Source organism: Antrostomus carolinensis, unplaced genomic scaffold (assembly GCF_000700745.2).
Source record: "Antrostomus carolinensis isolate BGI_N321 unplaced genomic scaffold, ASM70074v2 scaffold9739, whole genome shotgun sequence".
NCBI classification, from domain to species: domain Eukaryota; kingdom Metazoa; phylum Chordata; class Aves; order Caprimulgiformes; family Caprimulgidae; genus Antrostomus; species Antrostomus carolinensis.
The window spans coordinates 375-22405 of NW_010340626.1; the positions used below are offsets into that span (position 1 = coordinate 375).

General features: G+C 35.7%; 1 protein-coding gene across 1 annotated transcript in view; it reads right to left on the reverse strand.

The window, feature by feature from the left end:
• Positions 1–507: 507 nt before the first annotated feature.
• The window catches only part of BAZ2B (bromodomain adjacent to zinc finger domain 2B), a gene marked incomplete at both ends in the record, with an annotated part of 29257 nt that continues 7733 nt past the window's right edge, over positions 508–22031 (reverse strand). Inside the window, 15 exons of the mRNA XM_029087034.1 lie at positions 508–654; positions 2299–2434; positions 2821–3131; positions 4046–4206; positions 4670–4825; positions 5015–5288; positions 5872–6536; positions 8621–8765; positions 9982–10044; positions 12103–12346; positions 17458–17532; positions 18897–19111; positions 19855–20109; positions 20937–21077; positions 21725–21790. Of these exons, the coding sequence (XP_028942867.1) occupies positions 508–654; positions 2299–2434; positions 2821–3131; positions 4046–4206; positions 4670–4825; positions 5015–5288; positions 5872–6536; positions 8621–8765; positions 9982–10044; positions 12103–12346; positions 17458–17532; positions 18897–19111; positions 19855–20109; positions 20937–21077; positions 21725–21790 (3054 nt within the window). The remainder of the gene's footprint in view (positions 655–2298; positions 2435–2820; positions 3132–4045; positions 4207–4669; positions 4826–5014; positions 5289–5871; positions 6537–8620; positions 8766–9981; positions 10045–12102; positions 12347–17457; positions 17533–18896; positions 19112–19854; positions 20110–20936; positions 21078–21724; positions 21791–22031) is intronic.

A 22031-nucleotide genomic window follows, 5' to 3' on the forward strand; every position in this document is an offset into this window, starting at 1 on the left:
GAGGCCACATCTGAAGTACTATGTCCAGTTCTGGTCTCCCCAGTTCAAGAAAGACCGGGACCTACTGGAGAGAGTCCAGCAGAGGGCAATGAAGATGACAAGGGGACTGGAGCATCTCTCTGATGAGGAAACACTGAGGGAGCTGGGTCTGTTCAGCCTGGAGAAGAGCAAACTGATGGGATCTCATCAGTGCTGATCAATACCTAAAGGGCGGGTGTTGAGAGGATGGGGCCAGACTCTCTTCACTGGTGGCCAGCAACAGGACAAGGGGCAACTGGCACAAAATGGAACACAGGAGGTTCCATCTGAGGATGAGGAAAAACTTCTTTACTGTGAGGGTGCTGGAGCATCCAAGTTAAATAAAACAATTAATCTCATTATTTAATGGTAGCCCAACATAAAACATAAGGACCATTATTTTTACTGAAAAAATCACTGGTAGGTCTGTAACTCTACCATCTATAGAAAGGTCACTGTAAGTTACTTCACCTTTATGGGTAGTGTTACCTTTGCTATGCAGGCAGGACAAAACCAGTCACCATCAGGTATGGTAGTGATCTTGGGTCTGTGGCAGTAGGTATGACAGCCTTTATCGCAACCATCACAAAGGAGCAGCAGTTCCTCATTATCTCCCTTTCGACAAATTTGGCAGTACTATAATACACACAAAAAAAATGGCGTTAATTCAGTTTTTAAAATTTAAAACACAGGAACAGTACCTAAATTACCCTTCCCCTCCAAACATACAAATTCACTCTCAAAATTATTTCCCTTTCATTTTACTACAATCAGAGTCTTTTGTAAAAGAATATATGCAGTAAGTGAGGAACTAATTTAAAGGCTACATTTGGGAACACATTTGAAATACAGTTCATTGTAACACGGGTGTCCTACAGCACACAAAACTATGAATACTTTTTATATTTCATTAATGTCCATGAAAAGTAAGGGTATCTTATTATACCCATCAAAGTCACTTGGCCCACACATACTATCTCAAGAATCTTCTGTTCATTTATCCCCATACTGCATGTATAAGTTGCTATTTCATAAAAATAATTTATATTTGACGACAGTATTTTAAAATAAAAATCAGTAAGGATCTTATCCAGAGGCCACCGTGAACAAATTCAATAAGGCAAAACAAACGATCCTAGCATTTCCTAAAATTTGCACTAACTTGAAAGTATTTAATGTATTGTCCATTTTCTTACGTACATTGTGTGATTTTGATACTCTTCTATATCTGGACTTCTTTTTCAGGAGCTTAAAGATCTCCACATGTTTTCGCCAAGTACATTTAATGTGAAATTAAAGGTATAGAACATTTCAAATCAAATTGAGAATGACACTATACATTTTTTCTGGATAATTTACTACACCTTGAAACATTCCAATGCCTTTTCAGGTGCTCCTCTTAAATTAATAAGCTTTTTCCTCTAAAGATACAGCTTTAAACGTACAGCTATATCAATTCAAAGGTACAGCCTTACATTTAAATAGTTTTTATTTAAATCATCTTTTAGTTTTCCAGTTGTAATTAGAATCTGTATAGGACTGGTAGAAATTAAAAAACTAGGGAAAAGACCACTAATGGAACAATCACTTTTGCCACTCGCTACATATACATAGCACTGGCCATAATTAATAACATCATAATCATTGTTACTGTAGTAATAGTTTTGTTTTTAGAAATTTAAGGTTCAAAGGTCTATGCAAATTTTGACACATATATTTTGCATGCCTTCTTTGCATATGCAGTTAACAAATTTACTGAAGTGTATAAGGAAACAGGTATTTCAGCCTATTTGCTCATACACTCGCCCAACTTGTATGTTCAGATGTGAGAAGTGTGCATGCAAAGAAGGCACACATTTGGAGCATCTCAGCTTTCCAAAAAATTAAGCCCTTAATTGGGATACGTGATTCTGAACCTCCATAAAGTTTATGTCTCGGATGAGATCAGAAATATTTCATCAGTGTACCTTCCATCAGGTGGAGCCAGAAATGACTCTTTTTTGCCTAAATGTTAACAACAAGTAATTACCAAAAAAAGCAACCAGTTACAGGGGCTTTTTATCTTGGGACCTTCAGGATGCTGAAGTTGACAAACAAGGGAAATTATTTTCCCTTAGGCTTGTATTATCTGTGCACAGTGTAGAGTTTAACTGTATTTACACGCAGTGATAAGAAATGCATTATTAACCACGGTATCTTCAAACGCCTAAAGTGGGAAAATAGGATACAGCAAAAATAGTTTAGTTACAGTATTTAAAAAAAAAAATTAAAAACACTTACAACTTTCATAATAGATTTTTCCCATGCTATTGATTTCTGTAACTGCTGAATGCACAGAGCTACCTGTGCAGCACTGTGCGCTTCCGACAATGCCCTTCTCCATACCCTTAGCCCTGGAGCAATATCCTCTTCAGTTCTGCATTGAAATACAGAGAAATTAAGTAGGTCACATCCATGTTTGCTTATGTTCAAACGTGGAACAATCATTATCACATTGAAAGCCAAGCAATGACAAAACGTACACAGCCAATAAGTATAAGGTTTAAGCAACTAAATTTCATGTAGTGCACAGACTGTGGCTACGTGCCTCAAAGCTTAGTCACAACCAGTTAAATGTAAGATAACTTTGCAAGATTATCAACAAACGTAACGAAAAATATCTTTACAAAGCATCATGCAGAATAACATGATCCATACGGATCACAGACATACAAGAAAGTACATAGATAACAGGCAATAAGAAAATAGGCTCCAATTAGCAAAGAAGCACAATAATTTTTCAAGTTAATCTCAATAACCTACCCGTCACCATCACCACTAATGGATGGTGCAGGAGCAGGGACAGTAACTGTGCCCACATTATCCAGTTTGATCTGAATGGTGGTACTTAAGGGGCTCTTCAGATACCTTCGCTCTATGTTCCGCTCCAAGTCAGCAAGCCTGGTTACAGCTATATCTAGAGGGTTGTCACTCTTCCGCTCTAGAGAGCTGGTATTGCCTTCTCCGCCTCCAGCACAATCTCCATCGTGCTTCTTGTGCAATCTAGTAATTGACTTATGTTCACGATATACCAAGTCGTCTCTCTCTGATGCAGGTTCAGGACACAGCCAACCCTATGTTAATAGAAAGGTTTGTGCATTTATTGGTTGGTGTTAAGTTAGTGTGTAAACAGAGGAACTGTTTTATGGAATCAAACTAAGTAACTGAAGCGCTGTTTCCAGTAGATCTTGGTTACTTGTAATCCAGCTGTAGAGACAGTTGCCAAAATATCCAGAGAACTAAAATAAATTAATCAAAAAATACAAGCATTACCAGACTTTCTGAAGGAACCTTTCTGCAACAGTCTTATTTCCTTTTGAAGTATGCTGTCCTATTGGTCGAAACATCAGAACAGGTCTATCTGTCCAACAGGCTCAGGAGACAGTATCAACTGGTCACACAGAAATAACATCCACCCCTAGAACAAACTAGACCCCAAATATGACATCTGTACTATAGCCAAACATACAAACTTTGATATCCTTACACCCACCTTGGAAAAATCCCAAACTGTGATGGCAGCCAGTGAATTCTTAACTCTTTCACACTCACAGCTGTCACATTCTATGATTCTACGTTCTCCATGAATCAACAATACTTAAGCCACTTGTAGGCTTTTTTGAAAGCATTAACAGCAACAATCACCCAAACCAGACAGAACTGTGGCAAAACCCACTATAATTAAGCAGTCTATATGCAATAAAATCTTTGCACTCATAGAAGGTTAACAAAACGTGCAGGGAACTGCACACTATACAAGAACGCTCTCCAGGAACTGCGGTTCTGAGCATCTTCATCTGAAGATTTAACTGCAATAAAATGTTTCAAACACAAATACCCATGATGCTGCTGCAGTAAATTTGTTTTATTTGCAGATAATTAGAGATGGAATAAGAAGGCACTTACCAACAGCAGAAGGACTGCTACTATTCACTTTAAATTCTTACCGCTTATTTTAAAGAGACATTTTACTAAAAGTTGGTTTTACCTTAACTTGTAAACTAGCTGATGCAACTCTCCTCTCTAGATCTTCCACCTGCTGAAGAATAGCAAGATCCATCTCCATTGCTTGTTCTTCTACTGACCAGTTTTCCACAACATCTCGAGTTACCTGGTTATCTTCACTTTCATTGATATCAATAATGGCAACTGTATTTGAGAATCACATTTTTATTATTTTAATTAGTATCATAATTTCTCTGAGGAAATTCAATCTGATTTACCTGTCACTCCAGTCAAATGTTGAGTAACTGTTATAATAATGTACTACTCTTAAGATACCCAAGTATGGTCAACAAATTCTGTAGGTTTTCAAACTTGCAATTTAAAGGCAAGAAGGGGAAGGAGAGGCCAAGCAAGAGTGTTACAGAGATGGTAAGAGCTTAAAAAGGTTACACCACTTATGCCACTAGAGCAATTTATATTAAACAGGATTTCTCCAATCCTGTAACTTTCCTGTAACTTGGATAAGAAAAAGGCTGGTGAAAAGGCAACTACAGACAATGACAACTTTACCTTTTTTCTCCAGACGCTACTCTAACTCTGTATCTAAACACATCTCAAAGAGCTCTATGCCCCAACACCATGTGTAACACAAATATCAATTACATACCATCCTTATTTTTGATGCAGGCCAGAGTGATATAGTCCATGTGTTTCTGTATTTGCTTTTGTAAGGCCTTTTCTCTGATTCCCCTGAGATGGAGCACTTTAAGCAAAGATTTTAGGTCCTCCGGATCAGTAATCCTCCACCACCCGTACTGCATTTCTAAATCAAGACAAGCATATCAACACTTTGCAGGCATTTTTCAATGTGATCACACACAATCAATTAGGGAAATCATCTAGCCAAATTCAATAGGCCAATTAAAAAAAATAAAAGTAAGTTGCAGCATTGTACTGGCACTGTAGAAATTACGCTTCCCATAGTTCCATTTTACTGTTGCATTATACTTACCTTCTGGTATAGGTTTTGGGTGAGGATAATCTACTGGCTTGGCTACTTCAACTGTGGCAGAAGACACAGAGGCTATTTTTTCAGTCTGTAGTGCTGGTGATTCACTTTTACTTGCAGGAACACTAGATGCCAAGAATGAGTTACCATTCACTTCTGATAATCCCAATCCTGATCCAAGAGCAGGTAAAGGAGATGAAAATGGAACATTTGAAGTAAGAACTCCCGTAGGCCATCCACAAAACTGAAGTCCCATTATAGGTAGTCCTGTCTTCATCTGCTACACAAAATATATTGTTAACACAATCACAACTACTATTATTAATTATTATCAAGAAACTTGAATTATGATTAGGATGCTATTTGGCAAACAATAATCAAAACATAAAGGAGGCCTTTACTAAGTAGGTTGATTAGTTTAAGAAAACTAATGTAACACTAATGCGTAATACTCCTCATTAGGGCCCTGTTAATGCTTAAAAAATAATAGTTTTAAAAGGGAGGGTGTGCTGTGTCACATTTCTGAAAAATAGTTTTTATTTATTTATTTGCTTTCCATTTAATACCAGTGGCCAACCTTCTAAAAGTCAAATTAAATTACTGAAATATACATACAAAATATCATACTTTGGCTTACCTAATTTTACATATCCTATTTTTTTTTAATTAAAAAACCTTCTAGTATTATAAAACATTGTAACATGGAATTAGATATTAATATTTAGAAATAGAGGGGGGAAAAAAGAAATTAAGAAAATGAAGATACAATGATAGCACTTCTGTGAAACAATTTGTCTAAGCAGAAATTTTGCTCAAATAAGCACAACCAATTCAGACTATTCAAAAAATTATTTTTTTACCTGCAGTGGTGACAGTGCAAAAGGACTTAATCCCACTGGGCTCTGTGCAGAGGTTGAGCTCAGAAGAGGTGATGGAACAGGTGAAGGTGACTTTGATGGTGGATGTGACTGAGGAGTAAGTGAAGCTGTAGTAGCTGGTGCATCTATATGGGTAACTGACATGTCATCACAGGGTGTTCTTGGTAAAAGGCTGAACCACTGTTTGCTTTTTTCAGTAAGAGTCTTCAACAACTGATCATTTGGAATTAGTGGAGAGCTGTAAAACTTTCCTGTCCCACTTGCATTAGGACTGAAAACATTATTAGAATCAGACTTCTCAGTGGTGCCTTGTGATACAGTTGGCTGAAGACTGTAGACAGAGTTTTTTGAGTTAGCTGGATAAGATGAGGTGCAGCCATTTGCTGCACTGCCATTAGGTTTTGGGGACAAAATGTCAGATTCCGGTGGCATTTTTGCTACCTCTAACAGTTTGCTTAGTTTTGAAAATGACCCAGGTTTTTGTAAAAACAAATTAGTGTTGTCCTTTTCTTTCAGATCTTCCTTTTGCTCACAGTAAGTAGTATTTAAACAGTGTAATTTTTCTTCTGTCTCAAATTCTTCTTCTTTGATATGTATGCTTTCTACCTTTTTTAACTTCTCTTTTTCTTTTACAATTTCTTCTAGGCCTAAAAATGTACAAGAAACAAATGAAATGCAACAGACCAACTATTTTAGACCACTTAAAATAGCTAAACTAAAAATTACTTAATTTTTGGTTCAACATATGCTAGATCACAGTGTTGGGGTTCTTTTCTTTTTTTTTTAATTTTTCAAATGAAATAACTTCTCACTTTACAGAACACTGTGCAGAAGGATACAAGCTTTTAAGGCACACAGAGATCTAAATCCTGCTAAACATGTGAAGGAAAAAGAAACTCATTGCAGTTAACATAGCTCTAGTATTCTCCCTTAAGATGCATATATGTCTGAAGCAGTTTGTCAGTGTGAAGTCTGAAAGGGGTAATTTTTTGGCAGCTTTCTTTTTGCAAGACTCTCCGCGCTTTATCAAAAAACTCCTCTGTTCACATCAAGATGGTACAATGTTTATATATAGCTTTAAAGCCTATTTTTGTAAAGGATCGTATCATTAAACTCTCAGCCAACTGCGAAAAGGAGGACCAGAATTCCTGTTGTGAAATCAAATACTCCCCAAATACTGAAACACAACATTAAATATTTTACCTCTTTCAGTAATTAATAATTATGGTTTATGGCGAGAACATCCACAAAACTTTACTTCCTTTTTCTGGAAAAATCATAATTTCTACAAAGATAATCTACTAAAGAAAAGAATATGCCCTCCCATTAAAACTTCAAAATGTGTCCACAGTTATAGTGTATATCAAGATACAAACAATTTTGAGTATCAGGCCAAATGACTACATGATGAGAGAATGAGAAGTATTTTTTAAATGGACAGACTATTCAATAGTTTATATATCAGATTTCCAATGTTTAGACAAAGGAATTAGGAGTGGATAAACTGTAGAATTTACTGAGACAGGGCAAATTAAGAGCTGAGGGGAAGAGGGAGTAGTTCAGAACTTGAAAACATATCCATTTTGTTATTCGGGGAGACTAAACTTTCATTAAGACAATATATTAAGAAATATGGGTTTGCCCTACAGTTCTTGGCTAAAACTTTTGTATGTTTTTTTATTTGTTTGTTTTCACTATCTTAAGACAGGTCGGTGTATTTTAATGATTTTCTTTGTGTACAATTTCCAAAGCATTTGGGGATTAATCTGGTTAAAATATAATAAATAAAATATGACAGTTTACCTTCTGTATCCAGCTACTCATGTGCAAACATGTGTGAGTTCCTAACACACAGCATAAAATAATGCAGAACAGGAGACAGAGAAAAATTACTCACTTTAGAAAGATCAAGATGAGATTTAGGAAAAGTTCTACAGCTTATTTTTGGGACCAAAACAGGGCTCAGATTTCATACCATGCTGTAATGTCACAGTTATTTTAATTAAATAGCTCTAAAGAATGATGCAATTCTCATGAGATCATGCAATTCTGATGTCTATCAGAATTCTTTTTTATGTTGTTGTTATTTTTTGGGGGGAAAATTGTGAGTAATGGGATTTTGCTTCACGTATGTAAGAATTAGAAAGTATTTTTCTGTGACCAAAATGAAGTCTTATGTTTAAAAATTCTAATATCCACAAAAAGGTCAAATTATCACGTATTTTCTGCATCTATCAAATTTAAAGTGTGTGAAAAATTCAATCACAGTTAGTAAAGAACTGTCAGAACCACAAAATTACATTTTAATTTAAGCAAAAATAACATCAGCATTTGCTGGAAGGGAGAAAAGAGCAGTGGTAAAATATAAAGACTAAATCATGCTGTTGATTAGAAAAAACAATACTTCCCTGTGTGAAAATAATTTTCATATTTTTGCAGGCATGTGAAATCTTCAAGCACAGAATAGTGAAAAAGTATAACATATAAAACTATACCAACTTCCAAAATATTAACCTTCATTTAGAAATATATCAATTGATATTTCACATTCAGAAAGACAGTATCAGAGAGCACCATATGAATAGAAAAGTCTACTGACGGTAGCCTGTTTAGCCTCTGGTTGCAGGTGAAGCCTAAAGACCTTGCTGTGCAAAATTACAGCCTACAGAGATGGGCAGTATGTCTTGGCATAGCGTGCCTTGGTGTGATATTATTCCTTTACGCTTCTTACCTTCACCACTTTCCATGCCTTCTACAAAAATACCACCACACTGAGGCAGAATCCAGTATCGGCGCCTGTAACGATCTTGACCAAACATCATTGAACGCAAACAGTGTGATGCTTCAAATAACTTCTTTCTGTACTGGCTTTGTTGCTGTTTTAAAAAGGAGAAAGCATTATAATTCAAGAGGGGAAGTTTTTTTAATAACAGAAAACATCTCCTGGCTGCCAGAGTGAACAAAAGTTCCAGGGTCACATGAGGAGGCTCTCTCAGAGATTTTGTTTGTGTGCTATGTGATACTCTGTTCGCAATTGGTGCCTTGATGATTTTACTTACAGAGCTCCCTTAAAAAAAAAAGCAATTCAATCACTTCCTGGTTCAGCTTCAGTTCATCAGTCTTCCTTAAAAAACATATTTTGAGATGGTAGGTCTTGTCTTTTTAACACCAACTGTCATAGAACAATATGATCAAAGATTTCACTGCACAAGAAAAGATGACATCCTATCAATTATACAACAGCAGCAAATGGTAAACAAGAGCACTGAAGATAGTTGATACTGCAGCTCCTGATGGAACACTGTTGAGATATTTTAACCAGTTCATAAAAGAATGAGAACAATAATGTCTGAAAATTAAAATTCTATATGCAAACACAAACAGTTCTCTGATGGGGGCCAACAAGGATTTCAGTTTGTTTATTCAATTCTGCTCTGCTAGATTAACACTGCTGGAATTCAGGTGTAATTCTGAACTGCTGATTTACTGCAGTTTGGAACATGAAAGAAACCAAGCGACAAAGTCTTAAATGACAGATTTTTTAATATGAAGAACAAAACCATGGGAAATGAGTACCCCTATCTACAGAATTCTATCTTTCTCATTTACATTTCTCTTCCTACTCCATTGTTTCCTCTTTCAAAATCTGAAGCAAAGACAGCTCTCTGTATCGCTTGGAACACAGCTGCAGAAATTAGCTAACTCTAGGGGGGAACGAGAACTACAATAATTTGTATAACGGAAAACTCATTGCTTCTCACACACAAATATTCTCATCACTTTCCAAGATCAACAAACAGAAGTGTATCAATTAGGTCTGGATAAAAATTGTATTATTTTTTATTCCAAGATATGCGAATATATTATCAACAGCTTTCTAACTGTCTTTTGAGTCATATCCACTTAGTGCCGCTAGACTAAACTCACGACTCGGGCGTCATGAACAGTAGCATCATTCATATTTTCATGAACAAAAGCTGATTCTTATTTCAATTTATATTAAGTTGGAGCATTGAAAATTATGGTTAATATTGTAACTCATGACATCCAGTGATCAAATGTGTAGTATATCAAAGACAAAAAACCTCTCACCTTTGTCAGTTTTTCAATCTGCTTCTCTAGTTCTTCAACACTTGCTGTCTGGTCACCATCATCCTATAATGACCAAATATACTGTTACACCAAATGTATTTCAGGATAAAATCATACTACTGTGCCTTACTAATATTACAGTAAAAAGCTGTAACAGAAAGTGAGAGGCAAATTCTAAGGGTAAAAAAGTTCAGATTTTGTGCTTGTTCAATACATTTGACTAGGAACAACATAACTGGAAAAAGACAGATCTTGAATCTTTCCAAACCACCCCAGGTGCACATGAAGGAGAAAGCTTGTGGCCAAATGTTCGCTGAAAACATTCTTTTACTGGAAGAAATAATTCAGTTTGTGCATGAATACTGAAGACTACAGAATTTAATCCTAGTTCCTATGAAGCTTTTTGGATATTCAAATTAATTTCTAAGGTTTTTTTCATGCATGAAATTATTGAATCTGTCAAAATCTTATCAGTTAGTCTTTGGTCAGTGTACACTTGCATTTCATTTCAGTATCTACAAGAAATTGTAAAAGCACTTTATATTACAAATCTGCTAAAAAAGTTTAATCTCTTATTAATCTTGATGATTTTTTAAGAGGAATGCACCTATGATTAAGTCTATGGTTACTTCCCTCTTGATAATGATAGTCATTCCATAAAGAGAGTTTTTATTTCAAGAAAGTCTTTGGGGATAAGTTTCAAAATACAACCAAAATCCTAGGAGCTCCCAATCACTTGCACCATAAGATACTGGCCTTGAATTTCTTGGTTTTGTAAAAGTGTACCAGAGTAAAGCCTTCTGAAATACCACATATAGAATGAATGCAATGGAACTCCGGTTATATCAGAAAATGTATCTCTCTTACAGGAGTTACAAGACTTTTATCTATGAAATGCCCTGTGCACTGAAATAGGAAAGTGTACAAAAGGAAAAAATATTAATGAATGGATGTGAGGTTAGATACCTAAATATTACTAATCTTTAATTCTGAAGTATTAATTTCTCAGAACTTTGTGCTATGCCTCTCAGGTATTCTCTTAAATTCATACACATTATGGTACTTGAAATAAATCCAGAATAACAGCACAAAGGGCTGTTCCTACACTAGAAACTAGATGGGTTTCTAATGAAAGACTGTTTGCAAAGATTTGAGTTCACATATCATGTTGTATACATTAACTGCTCAAGTGGCTATATCCACAGTATCCATAAAACCTTACTTTGAATTTTGATAACCTTGTATAAATGGATAGTTTTCTGGAAAACTGTGCAATACCCAGTACACTAAAATGTAGTAGTCAGTATTGCTTGTGTCTTTTATCAGGTTTCATCCAGCAGAGAATTCTAGAGTTCTACAGTGAATCTTACAGGTCTGTGGCACTTTAATTAAAATATCTTTTGACTATTGTAGATACAATCCAGCTTAACAAACTAAAAAAGTTTCAGTGATACTCGTTGTATTTTATCTGATATTGCCTAGTAAAATTTAACATGTTGTTGTGATCAAATAGAGTCAGGCAGTGACTACCCTATAAAAGTTATGAAAAAAAATACACAGGAAGGTCACAGGCAAGTTTTATAATAGATAATGTCAAATATAACTTTACACTTCTTTATTATTTTGTTAAGCAATAAACTACCTTTATTCTCCTCTAAGAGAAAACTACAGTTACACTCATTTGTTAACAAAGCTGCAGTTCTCTCGATCTGGTACAATCTTTCAGCATTTAAGAGAAATTAAGACTAAGTGAAAACAAGTAAGCAGGAAAAAAACCACCAACAAATCCAAACCCACCAACCAACCAACAAAAACCACCCAAAAAACCCCCCACCAACCCATACTATAATAGCTATGAAAAAAAGAAAAAAAAAAAAGTCTTGAAAATAAACTTATTCAAAACTTCAAAAACATTGGAGGTAAGTTATTCTTCCTTCCTTTTTATTGTGAGAGTTTGAGGAAGCAGTGCCATGTTGCAGAGAAACAGAAGGAAAACAATTTTCAACTTATTAGTTAATTTTCACTATACTTAAAATCCCCTACCTCATCCTCACAAACGAGAAGGAAAACAATATTCAACTTATTAGTTAATTAAGTTTCACTGTACTTAAAATCCCCTACCTCATCCTCACAAACTTCTGCCTTCTTTCCTTTTTTATCTTCTTTGTCCTCTTCATCCTCATCATCCTCATCTGCCTGATCATCACTGTCGTCATCGTCATCATCATCGTAATCACTGTCCCCTCCCTTTCGCCTGCGTTTGCGGCCTGGTGTTGACGTTTCCAAAGACTGCTGTTCCTCTCCTGCATCACCACCGCCGGTAGCATCTCTTTTGCCAGTTTTCTTGGCATGAATTATTCTAAGCCTTGAAACACATGACAAGGGGTGAAATTAAGGAGTATGTCTGTACTGTACACATACCTTTCTTCTTATGTGATTGAAAGTAAATCATACATGGTAGATTCAAACTAGATCTTCTGTTCCACTAGGACATTCGCAATATTATTGTCATTAGTCAATAAGAAAAAAGTCAGGTTATAAAACACCTTAAGCCTCCTACTCAGTTCTGAACAGAATTTCTGTTTTTCCCAGGTGAATTTTATTGTGTAACTTTAGATTAAATTAAACACAAGAGGGATTCTGAAAAGTCAGGAAAGACAATTAGAAGAATGATCCATATCAACTTCTTTATCTTTTGTTTTATGCATTTAAGAATATGATCAGAAAATACCTGTGTCAGGGAAGTATGAAATTATTTACATTTGTGTGGCAACAGCAAGGCTGGTTTTAAAAAAAAAAAAAAAAAAAAATCCATCTCAGATTTTTATGCATTTTTTATTTATTATTTATTATTTGATTTTAGTTCTTTGGCTGATCTTTTTATTCTAGGACTTACTTTTTTTTGTGAGAAATCTTAGCTACCTAAACTACCGGGAGATTACCCAATCAAACTCTCATTTTTCCTTTTATAAAAGAAAAGGGAAACTTACATACCAGTAATTATGGTTGTAGTAGACCTCCTTCTTCTATAAAAACCCTATAAGACAAGATTCCACACAGCAAAAATTATAGTTTCACCTATCAGGGAGCTAGCAGGCAAGCATGCTGAATCACAGGAGGTATAAATAGCCAGGCCTAACCAGTCACTTACAATGCAGACCAAAACTGCAACTGACTTAGAAGAGATTCATAAACACGTGTAGAAAAGACAAAGATTTTTGTAAGAGATGATCTGAAGAAGGTAGGATGGGAAAAGTAGAACAGTAATGACAAACACAATTACCAGTACGTAATTTTTCCTTGTCATACTTCTCTCTCTTCCCATCCTACAAAACAATATTCCATACAGCAAGTGGCTACAAGTACAACGAGTGTTGTACAAGTCCTGGCTTCTGGGCATACTGATCAATGTACCAGCCTTTGAAAATGCTGATAAACAAAGCCAGTACTCAGCAGCAGATTTAAATGAACCTCTCACTGCTCAACTGGTAGCAGCACTTTTTAAAAAGACCATTAGCAAGAAATCATAACGGGGATTTCTGTTTGCTTGAGAGCAGTTGGGCTTTGGTTCTTTTTGTGTCTGGTGGTTTTTGTTGTTGTTATTTTGTTGGTGGTAGTTTTTTAATGCAGTGGTTAATCCACTGGAGAATTTAGAAAGTTTTACAGTTTTATTTTTCTAATACAAATGGATTTTTAGCTATTTAGCAATTTAACGTTATTTTTTGATAAAAAAGATCTCTCAAGCCTACCAGTGAATTTGGAAGCAAGTAACCCTTTCAAGGTCTGGTGCAAAAAGCTGGAGTCTCACTGAGTATCAATATTACTCAGGCTTCCAGTGAGTTTAAGGTTTTTAGAAAAAACATTCCTTTTTACGAGGGTAACTTCAAACCATCAAATCCTCTTCATCTGGACTGCAAATTCCTGCTTATACACAGGAAATAACTATCAAAGCCACAAGTCAATGATTGCATTGACTGCTGCATGACTAGGCAGTTTTAGAGACAAATTAGACTAAGATACTATTTAAGACAATTCAGTAATAAAGCTGTCAGGTGGAAGTTCAACAACTAGCAAACACCTCTTTCATATACCTAAAAGAAACGAAAAGAAGCAAAAGAGGCTACTTTTGCTGAAAGCAAAAATATAGATATAAAGATGTCAAGCACTAAAGGAAGCCTGAATAACACTATAAATTTTAAGGATGGAAATGAATCAAAGCTGCTCTCTTTCAGTAGCACCATAAGAATAAGGTGGCAGCAGTCTGTACCTGGAGTAGTGTACAGGGAGAAACCAATGAGAGCACAACTTAAAAAATGTTCAGGTATTTCAAGAGGTAGCATAATTTTCTGCTCCTACCTAGACACATGGCTCACTGAGAGAAGAAAACCTTCACTCAGAAAACTGTTTCATCTTTCTCACTTTCAAGTATATACCAAAATGACATTTGCAACTGCTGAGAGAATTATAATATCTACTAGCCTATAAAAAGAGCAGGTGGCCCATCAGAAAAACAGATGTGTGACTTAAGCCTGCTCTAACCTAATTTGTAATGTTTACTAGATCATAGAAGGAAAATCCACCTTTTGACTTAATTTTCATGCCTTAATCATAATTTTTACACATGAATATTAAGTAGTAGAGCAAGGCAAAGGAATTCTAAGCATCGCACTTTTAACATACTTCAAAGCTTGGGTCTCAAAAAATGGAAGTTTCCCAAATCAGCATTATCACCTCCTACCCAAACTCAGGGTGTAATTTCTCCCCTCATGTAACATGCTTCTGATATACCATCATAATTTACACTTGAGATGGTCTCATTGGAAAGAAATTAACTCACAAGGAGTATGCCATAATACTGGCATGTTAAAAAGAGCATTTTTGTAGTGAAAAACCTTGTTCTGCAGTATTTCAAGTCTTGTAAAGAAAGAGGTATTACCTAATCCTTCAAGGAGCTATATTTCATTTTTATTCCCCTTTATATTGATCAAGCTACAAAAGAGATGCCAAAGCAAAGACGTGAAATGGAAAAGGAGACACTGAGACTATGATTATCTAGTTAAAAAATAGTGGAATCGTCTCAGGTGAGACAGTCTTCTGACTATAGTTGTGATACAAAAAGCACAAATAAAGATGAATTGATTGTATGAGACAGGTGCCTTTAAAATATGGTGATTATATGAAGAATGACACCTAAATCTGACAGAGAAGGAATTAGATACAACCTCTCACTGACCATCAGCCCAGCAGAAACAGTCCAGGCAGCTCAGAATTCAGTTTCCAACCACATATATTATACTTATCAAGAAATTTTCTTCAATATCCTTAAGAGGGGAAGGAAGGAAAAAAAAAGGGGGGTTGGGGAAAAAAAAAAAGCATCCCCTATAGGCATTTATACAATTATCCCTTTTTTGAAACCTGTGACTTGAATGGTTTTTTTATCTTACAAACACAAGTTTTCATATTCTTTTTTAACCTCCCCCTTATCCTGCCCCTAATATCCAGTTGAGGAGCTAATCTCACAAAAAGTTAGAACATAAGCAAAAAAAAAAAAATCATGTAGTGAAAACGTCTGATACAAGTAGAGTCTTTCCACATCCCACTTGGATACACTTCAGGACAGTCTGGACATAGTGGTATGAAGATTTACCACCATAAACACTGGAAAACCAGGTTTGGTTTTTTTGAAATAAACTCATTTCTCAGTATCCATTCTTCTACCACTATCCATATCCCACACACGGGCTTGTGTCGAGGGTCATGTAAAGGTTTGTGTACATATCCACTGATTACGTGCTGAGTAGTCAAGAAACTAGATACTCCTATGCACAACTGTTTGGGACTGGGATGCTTAAAAACTAGACTGAGCTTTGAAATGGATGGGGAAGATAACATGCATAAGAATGAAGTCTGGAAGCAGAAAAAAAGGCCAAACAGAAAACTGAAATGGACAGATTTCTTTTCAGAGAAGGCCCAGAACAGTTGCAAGAGTTTATGAAAACCACCAACTGACATAATAAAGAAGAAAATACTGTTTAAAATTGATCAAATAAAGCTCTTCTAAAAAGCTTCCTGGAGTTCATCAGAAAAACAATGAAAAATCCGAAGATTTTGAAGCAAAGATGAGACAGATCAATCAAGTCCAGTGAATCCAAAGAAGATGAAGAACAACGTTTCTGAGCACTCTCGTGATACTTACGCTTGAAAATAGGGACAGCACTACTGGAATCTGATATCCACACGAGGGGAAAATATGAGAAATAGAGAAATGACTGTAGAAAGGAAGAGGAGCTTGGGACTTCAGGGTATTATGTCCACTATTTGAAAGGGAACAAAATAGAGATCATGAGGAAAAGGGAGGATCCTACATCTATAAGTACTTACAGTTTGATGGAGGGAGAGAGAAAGACTATGTAGCTCCTAAGGAGACAAGGACAGGTAAGGGTCCCATTCCACTAATGGACAGGTGACTACATCAGAACTTCAGAAACACTTTTTAAACTATAACCTGTAGAAGGGATACCAATGAAGACAGGAAAAGGTATCTGGATTGTCCTAAAAGATAAAATATGTTAACCCTGTCCAGGCTGAGATCTGCATTATTAGTACAAAATTTATTTTTATTGGTCTAATTTTTTTCCTCTACCTCCCTCTTGTCGTCCTTCTTTACTTCTTTCCTTCTTCCTTCTGAGATACATTAAAGGGAAAAAAGGGAGACATAAGATTAGAAACACAAGTACCTAAAGCAAGTACTAAGAAAGGATTCACCGTTCCTAGTAAGAGGTAAAGATGATTAAGAAAAAAAAGAAAGTATAGTCTGGCTATGTATTTTTACCCCCTGTGATTCATTAACATTATGCCTTCTAGCTTCCTAGTAGTTGGAGCCATTATGCTTGCTGTATGGAATTTTGTCTTGTAGGATGGGAGAACAGTGGATATGAAACTGACAACCCTTAAAAAGTTCCAATTTTACCTTTAATAAAAATATTAAAAATGTCTCAAAGTTTGTATTCTACATATGATCCCTAGCTATAGGGAACACAACACTGCCAGAAGGGAAACACTAAGATATCATAATATAAATTAGCAAAATTCGATTGGTAATCGTATGAAAATTGTGTCTTCTTAAAATACCTTCAGAATGAACACTGGTAATTACGGTAGGTCCAAATAAACTCTGATAATATCAATAGCCATTTGAGAGCTATTATATGGAGAGCTATACAAAATGGACTTGACTTTTCTCCAATTTTAAGGGACACTAATCCTCTGAATTTCATGCATTTTTAATAGACTGTAAAAGACCGGTGGTGCACCATTCTAAATCCACATCCATCTTAAGCAGCTCAGTTTACCTTCTTGGTAAACCTGTAATTGCATCAGCTGATTTCGTCCCTAGAACCAATTGCCTATATAGCAGCATATCTGAGTAAATGCAAAAAATCAATATACTGTGATACTTAAGGAAATGAAACTTACTTCCGAAGTTTGCCTTCAACCATCCATTTATCTCTCCTTAAGTTAGACATGTAATCAATGTTTTTATCAATTTCACTGTCAAAGACAAAATAATCCATTAACTGTGAACTTACTTATCTTTTTCTGACAGACATTTACGTATAGATACTGAGTCTCAAAGAACTATCTTGCAGAAATGTTTAAAAATAAATAATTTTGAAGCTAAGAAATTCCAGTATTAGGAATGCTGATGCAGCGCACTGCTGTACCTATGTCAGGCAGTCTTTACAGTATCACACAAGCTTTCTTTCCGTAAGAAGCATGTCGTTCAAAGAATTTGACATTTCTACCTATAGCATCTAGTTCTGTGCTGAAAACAAAGTTATCACTGGTACCTCTATGGTGTTCTAACTAAGATGCATGTCATCTATAAGCAAAACATTCACTTTTCACTGGAGAAGCTGAAGAACCAAAAAAAAAAGAAAAAAAACCCACAAAAAAACCCCCCAAAACCAGCGAAGTTTTAGTACAGCAACAGTCTGCAAATCCACTTCTGAGACATCCCAGCCTCAACAATTTAGAAGTTGTTTCTATGATGAACATATAGAAACTCAAATTCTGCATGATCATTTCTACAAATCTGACTTAACAGTTTGTCATCTGCGACAGTTTCTTACCATGATGAATTTGATTAATACACATCAACAGTGCACAGTACATGCTCAGTTCTGCTATTTTTCAACTTTGGAAAACATGCAGCATCTATTTCATTCTTGCCTCACACAACCCCGATTCACTTCTGCATCACAGTATACCAAAAGCGGCAGAATTCACCAGGAAACTAAACAGCACTCAATTGGGTGATAAAAGACTTTACCACAATAAGTAACAATGCAAAGGTATATGTATCACCAAGACTGGCAGATCCTAGTATGTTGTTGGGTTTTAAAATGTTATTTAATGTAGGGGTTTTTTTAAACTATGAAATGCTATATACACAAATGAAGTATACACTTTCTTGAGTTACTACCATAATGAATCAGGCTTGACACCTCAGCTTATGACCCTAGTTAAAGTATTTGGACAAAAGAGGTATTATAAAAACAAAAAAAAAAAGGGGAAAACAGAGTACTGCAGAAGCCTGATACAACTCTTCTAAATTATTCCCGGAGTACCTAGTACATTTCTTTGTAATCAGCATCACCTTTTACTCCAAAAATAGCTGGAAAAATTTTGGTGCAAGCTTTGAAAACAAACTTAAAGACTAAACATGGAAAAGTTCCACTCTTCCATCATATCAGAAGTACATAAAGGTAAGAAGCAGTAATATAGCAAATTTCAGCTTTCATTGTAAAAACACCAAGCATCCTCCTGTAACAGAGCACAAGTGTATACAGTTCTTCTGAACTACAGCATTCTTACAGTTTTATTTTTATAGACCTATTTGGGAAAAATCTTACCTTACTACACTTTTGCTGCATGCTAACTCATTGACAAGAAAAGCAAGCACTGATGCTTTCTGAGCTGGAGTATGTGCCTGAAAAGCTTTTGTCTTCAAGCTCTCTGTCAGCTCAGTTTGCCCACAGTGAGCCTCCATGAATATCTGCAGAATCTCGGACACGTTATCTCGATTGATACCAACATTCAGTAAGTGTTCCCCAAGTATAGTTTTAGCCTAAAAAAAAAATAGACATTTCAAAAAATCTCATTTAAAAATATTATTTTCCTCTGCAGGCTATATTATTGTTTACAATAGGGAGGGTTTGTTTGCATTTTTTACATAAAGCCTTTAATCAGGACTTTTCTTTAAAACTATTCAAATGTAAATCTTGAAGAGAGTAACAAATTAGAATATCTTCACCTCTAAATTTTAAGAACAGAGATAATATTAATATTAATGAAATAGGTTAAATGAAAAAGACATGGTCCAAGTAGAACGTGGTGAATACTGTTTTGTACAATCATTCTATATAGAGTTCTAGAGTAGAAAAGAGCTATGTTGGCTTGAAAAAGAAGGATAATAAGAAAGAAAATCATAAATGAACCAGAATTTTGATGAAGTGATATTGAGAGCAGACACTGAGAAAGAAATAAGACTCACTGAGAGTGTAACATGAGGGTAAGAATGAAAGGGGGATAAAAAAGAGTGAAATGTGGCTAGAGATGTGACAGTGCCCTACAAGAGGCCCAAATAAAAACCAGGGCGGGGGGGGGGGGGGGGGGAGAGAAAACGCCCAGAAATCTATCACCTCTAGAAAATGGGAAGGTTGACAGGGCAAGAAAATCTTAGAGTAACACTACAACAGTGACACCAAAGAGAAATGGAAAATCAAAGAGTTGTCAAAGGTGCATTATGAAGAATGTGTTCATAAATATAGGGTGTTTACTATGGGGGAAGGGGTTTGTCTCCTTTTTTACCTTGTATCCTGTAACAAGTCCTGGATCACAAACAGCTGCGGAGACAAGCTTTACAAGCAAGTCTTGTACTTCTCCCATGCTGTCCCCTATGTTTAGCAAACCCTCTTGAAGAACGCTCAGGGAAGGGACATCCACATTCAAATCAAAGCCAAGAACTTTACCAAAGTTACGCAGGAACTGCACTACCATGAGACAATCTGAAAATGTGCTTCCGTCGAGAACAAGACCTGGGATGCGAGGCAACTCTGGCAAAGGCTGAAAAGTGAAGAAAAACAATGAAATTGTTTTCAGTAGTATATCTCAAAAGATTCAGTAGTATATCTCAAAAGATTCAGTAGTATATTTCAAAGGAAAACTTTTTTTAATAACTAGCTAGGGAAATTGGCTGATACTTCCATACAACCCACAGCATGACAATGCTAGAAGGTAAAAACTACAGAGAAGTTACCCCCCAACATCTTATCCAGTAAATTTAATTTAAAGCTGAAGCACGTTTACCTTTTCACACATTATACGAGGCAAGAGATTAACAAATACTTTTTGGCCAGGAGACGCTCTCAAGCTCTAGTCTGAGCCAAAATACTATAAAAGGTGGTGTAAAAATAATTGGGGGACAGAGTGAGGGGAATTTTCTGGAACAGAGAGAGCTTGAGCCTGAGGTATATCAACTCCTGAAGGATGAGAACTAAGAACACAGAAGACTGGGAGAGTAAATCTTTTGAGTAACAGCTTAGAATAGTTGCACATGTGAGAAAAGCTCTATCTTAGTGGCTGTGTACTGAGACATGATGCATACACCTGCTATAAAAATAACTCAGAGAAATTGATTTTTTTTTTTAAGCAATCATGCAAGTGCTTTTTGGGAAGCAGGCCGCTTATAACCCAAATGCTTTTAATATACTAAGCAGATGCTACTTAAGTGCTTGTAGGATCTTGTATTTGCATATATTTCAAATAGTTATCCAATTATCTAGACTAGAACTTGAATGCTTTGGGAGTGGCTGCAAGGAAAAAAGTTATTGTCACAACAGCAAAATACAGAAACAAGAGGCAATAAAATAAGTTTACATTATTATGATTACCTTCTGGTCTGCTAAGCACATATCTTCATTAGGCTTCTTTAGCTCCTTTGCCATTTCTAATTCCAATCTTCGCTGTTCCAGTTTACGTTCTTTATTTAATCTTTTTTCATCACGCTTCTCTTGCTTGAGCCGCTCTTTTTCCTTAAATAGAATTAAAAGGGCAGAAAATAAAACCCACATATTATGTCTCCAATGGAACAATCTAAGAATTTGAAAAGCACTACTTATGTAATCTTAGTAATTACCACAGCAATTAAGGAACATGCATGCAAGTAAAGGGAAGGGGGAAAGTACAGAAATGGAACAAAATCATCAAATTTGTGAGCAAATCTAAGATACGCTATTTTTCCTCTCCTGTCCATATGGAAAAAGATATTGAGTATGTCTACACTGAAAAGATTCACTGGAGTACCATTTCAGGAAGATGACTGAGTGAAAATATGGTAAAGAACTGCCATAGGTGCAAGGTATCTGATTTCAAAGGCCCCGCTTACACACTAGTATCATCAATATGCATCTGCTAAAGCAGAGACCACTCATGAAAGCAGTAGTTGGGAAGATCTCTCTGGACACCACATGGTTTAAAAATTCCCGTAACACAAAGTGGGTATGAATAGATTATAAAACACAACCAGTCTTTTCAACACACATAGCTTCTGCCCTTGAATTACCATACACTTAACACGCAATCTGAAAATCAAAAAATCATTAATATCCTGTTTCTCTTCTACAGATCACTGCAGAATGAAACCACGAAAAAAATCTAACTTTAAAAAGTTAATACTCACTTCTGCTTTTTTACGTGCTTCCATGGCTTTCATAAGCATCATATGTTGTCTTCTCCTTTCTCGTTCCTATTGAAGCAGGTAAGATTAGAACAAAACTAATCCATATTTTCAAATCAGTAAAAAAGCTGAGTAACAAATTTAGCATTAATAGACAAGTCACAGTAAATACTAAATATAGGACAAGAATGGCCAAGTCTGTGCATGTTTTAGTTCAGGTTTAGAAAGCAAATACAAGAACAATCAAAAGCAAAAAGGTAAAGCAATGAACATGGAGACAGTGTAAAAAAGAAGCATACAGATTTACTTA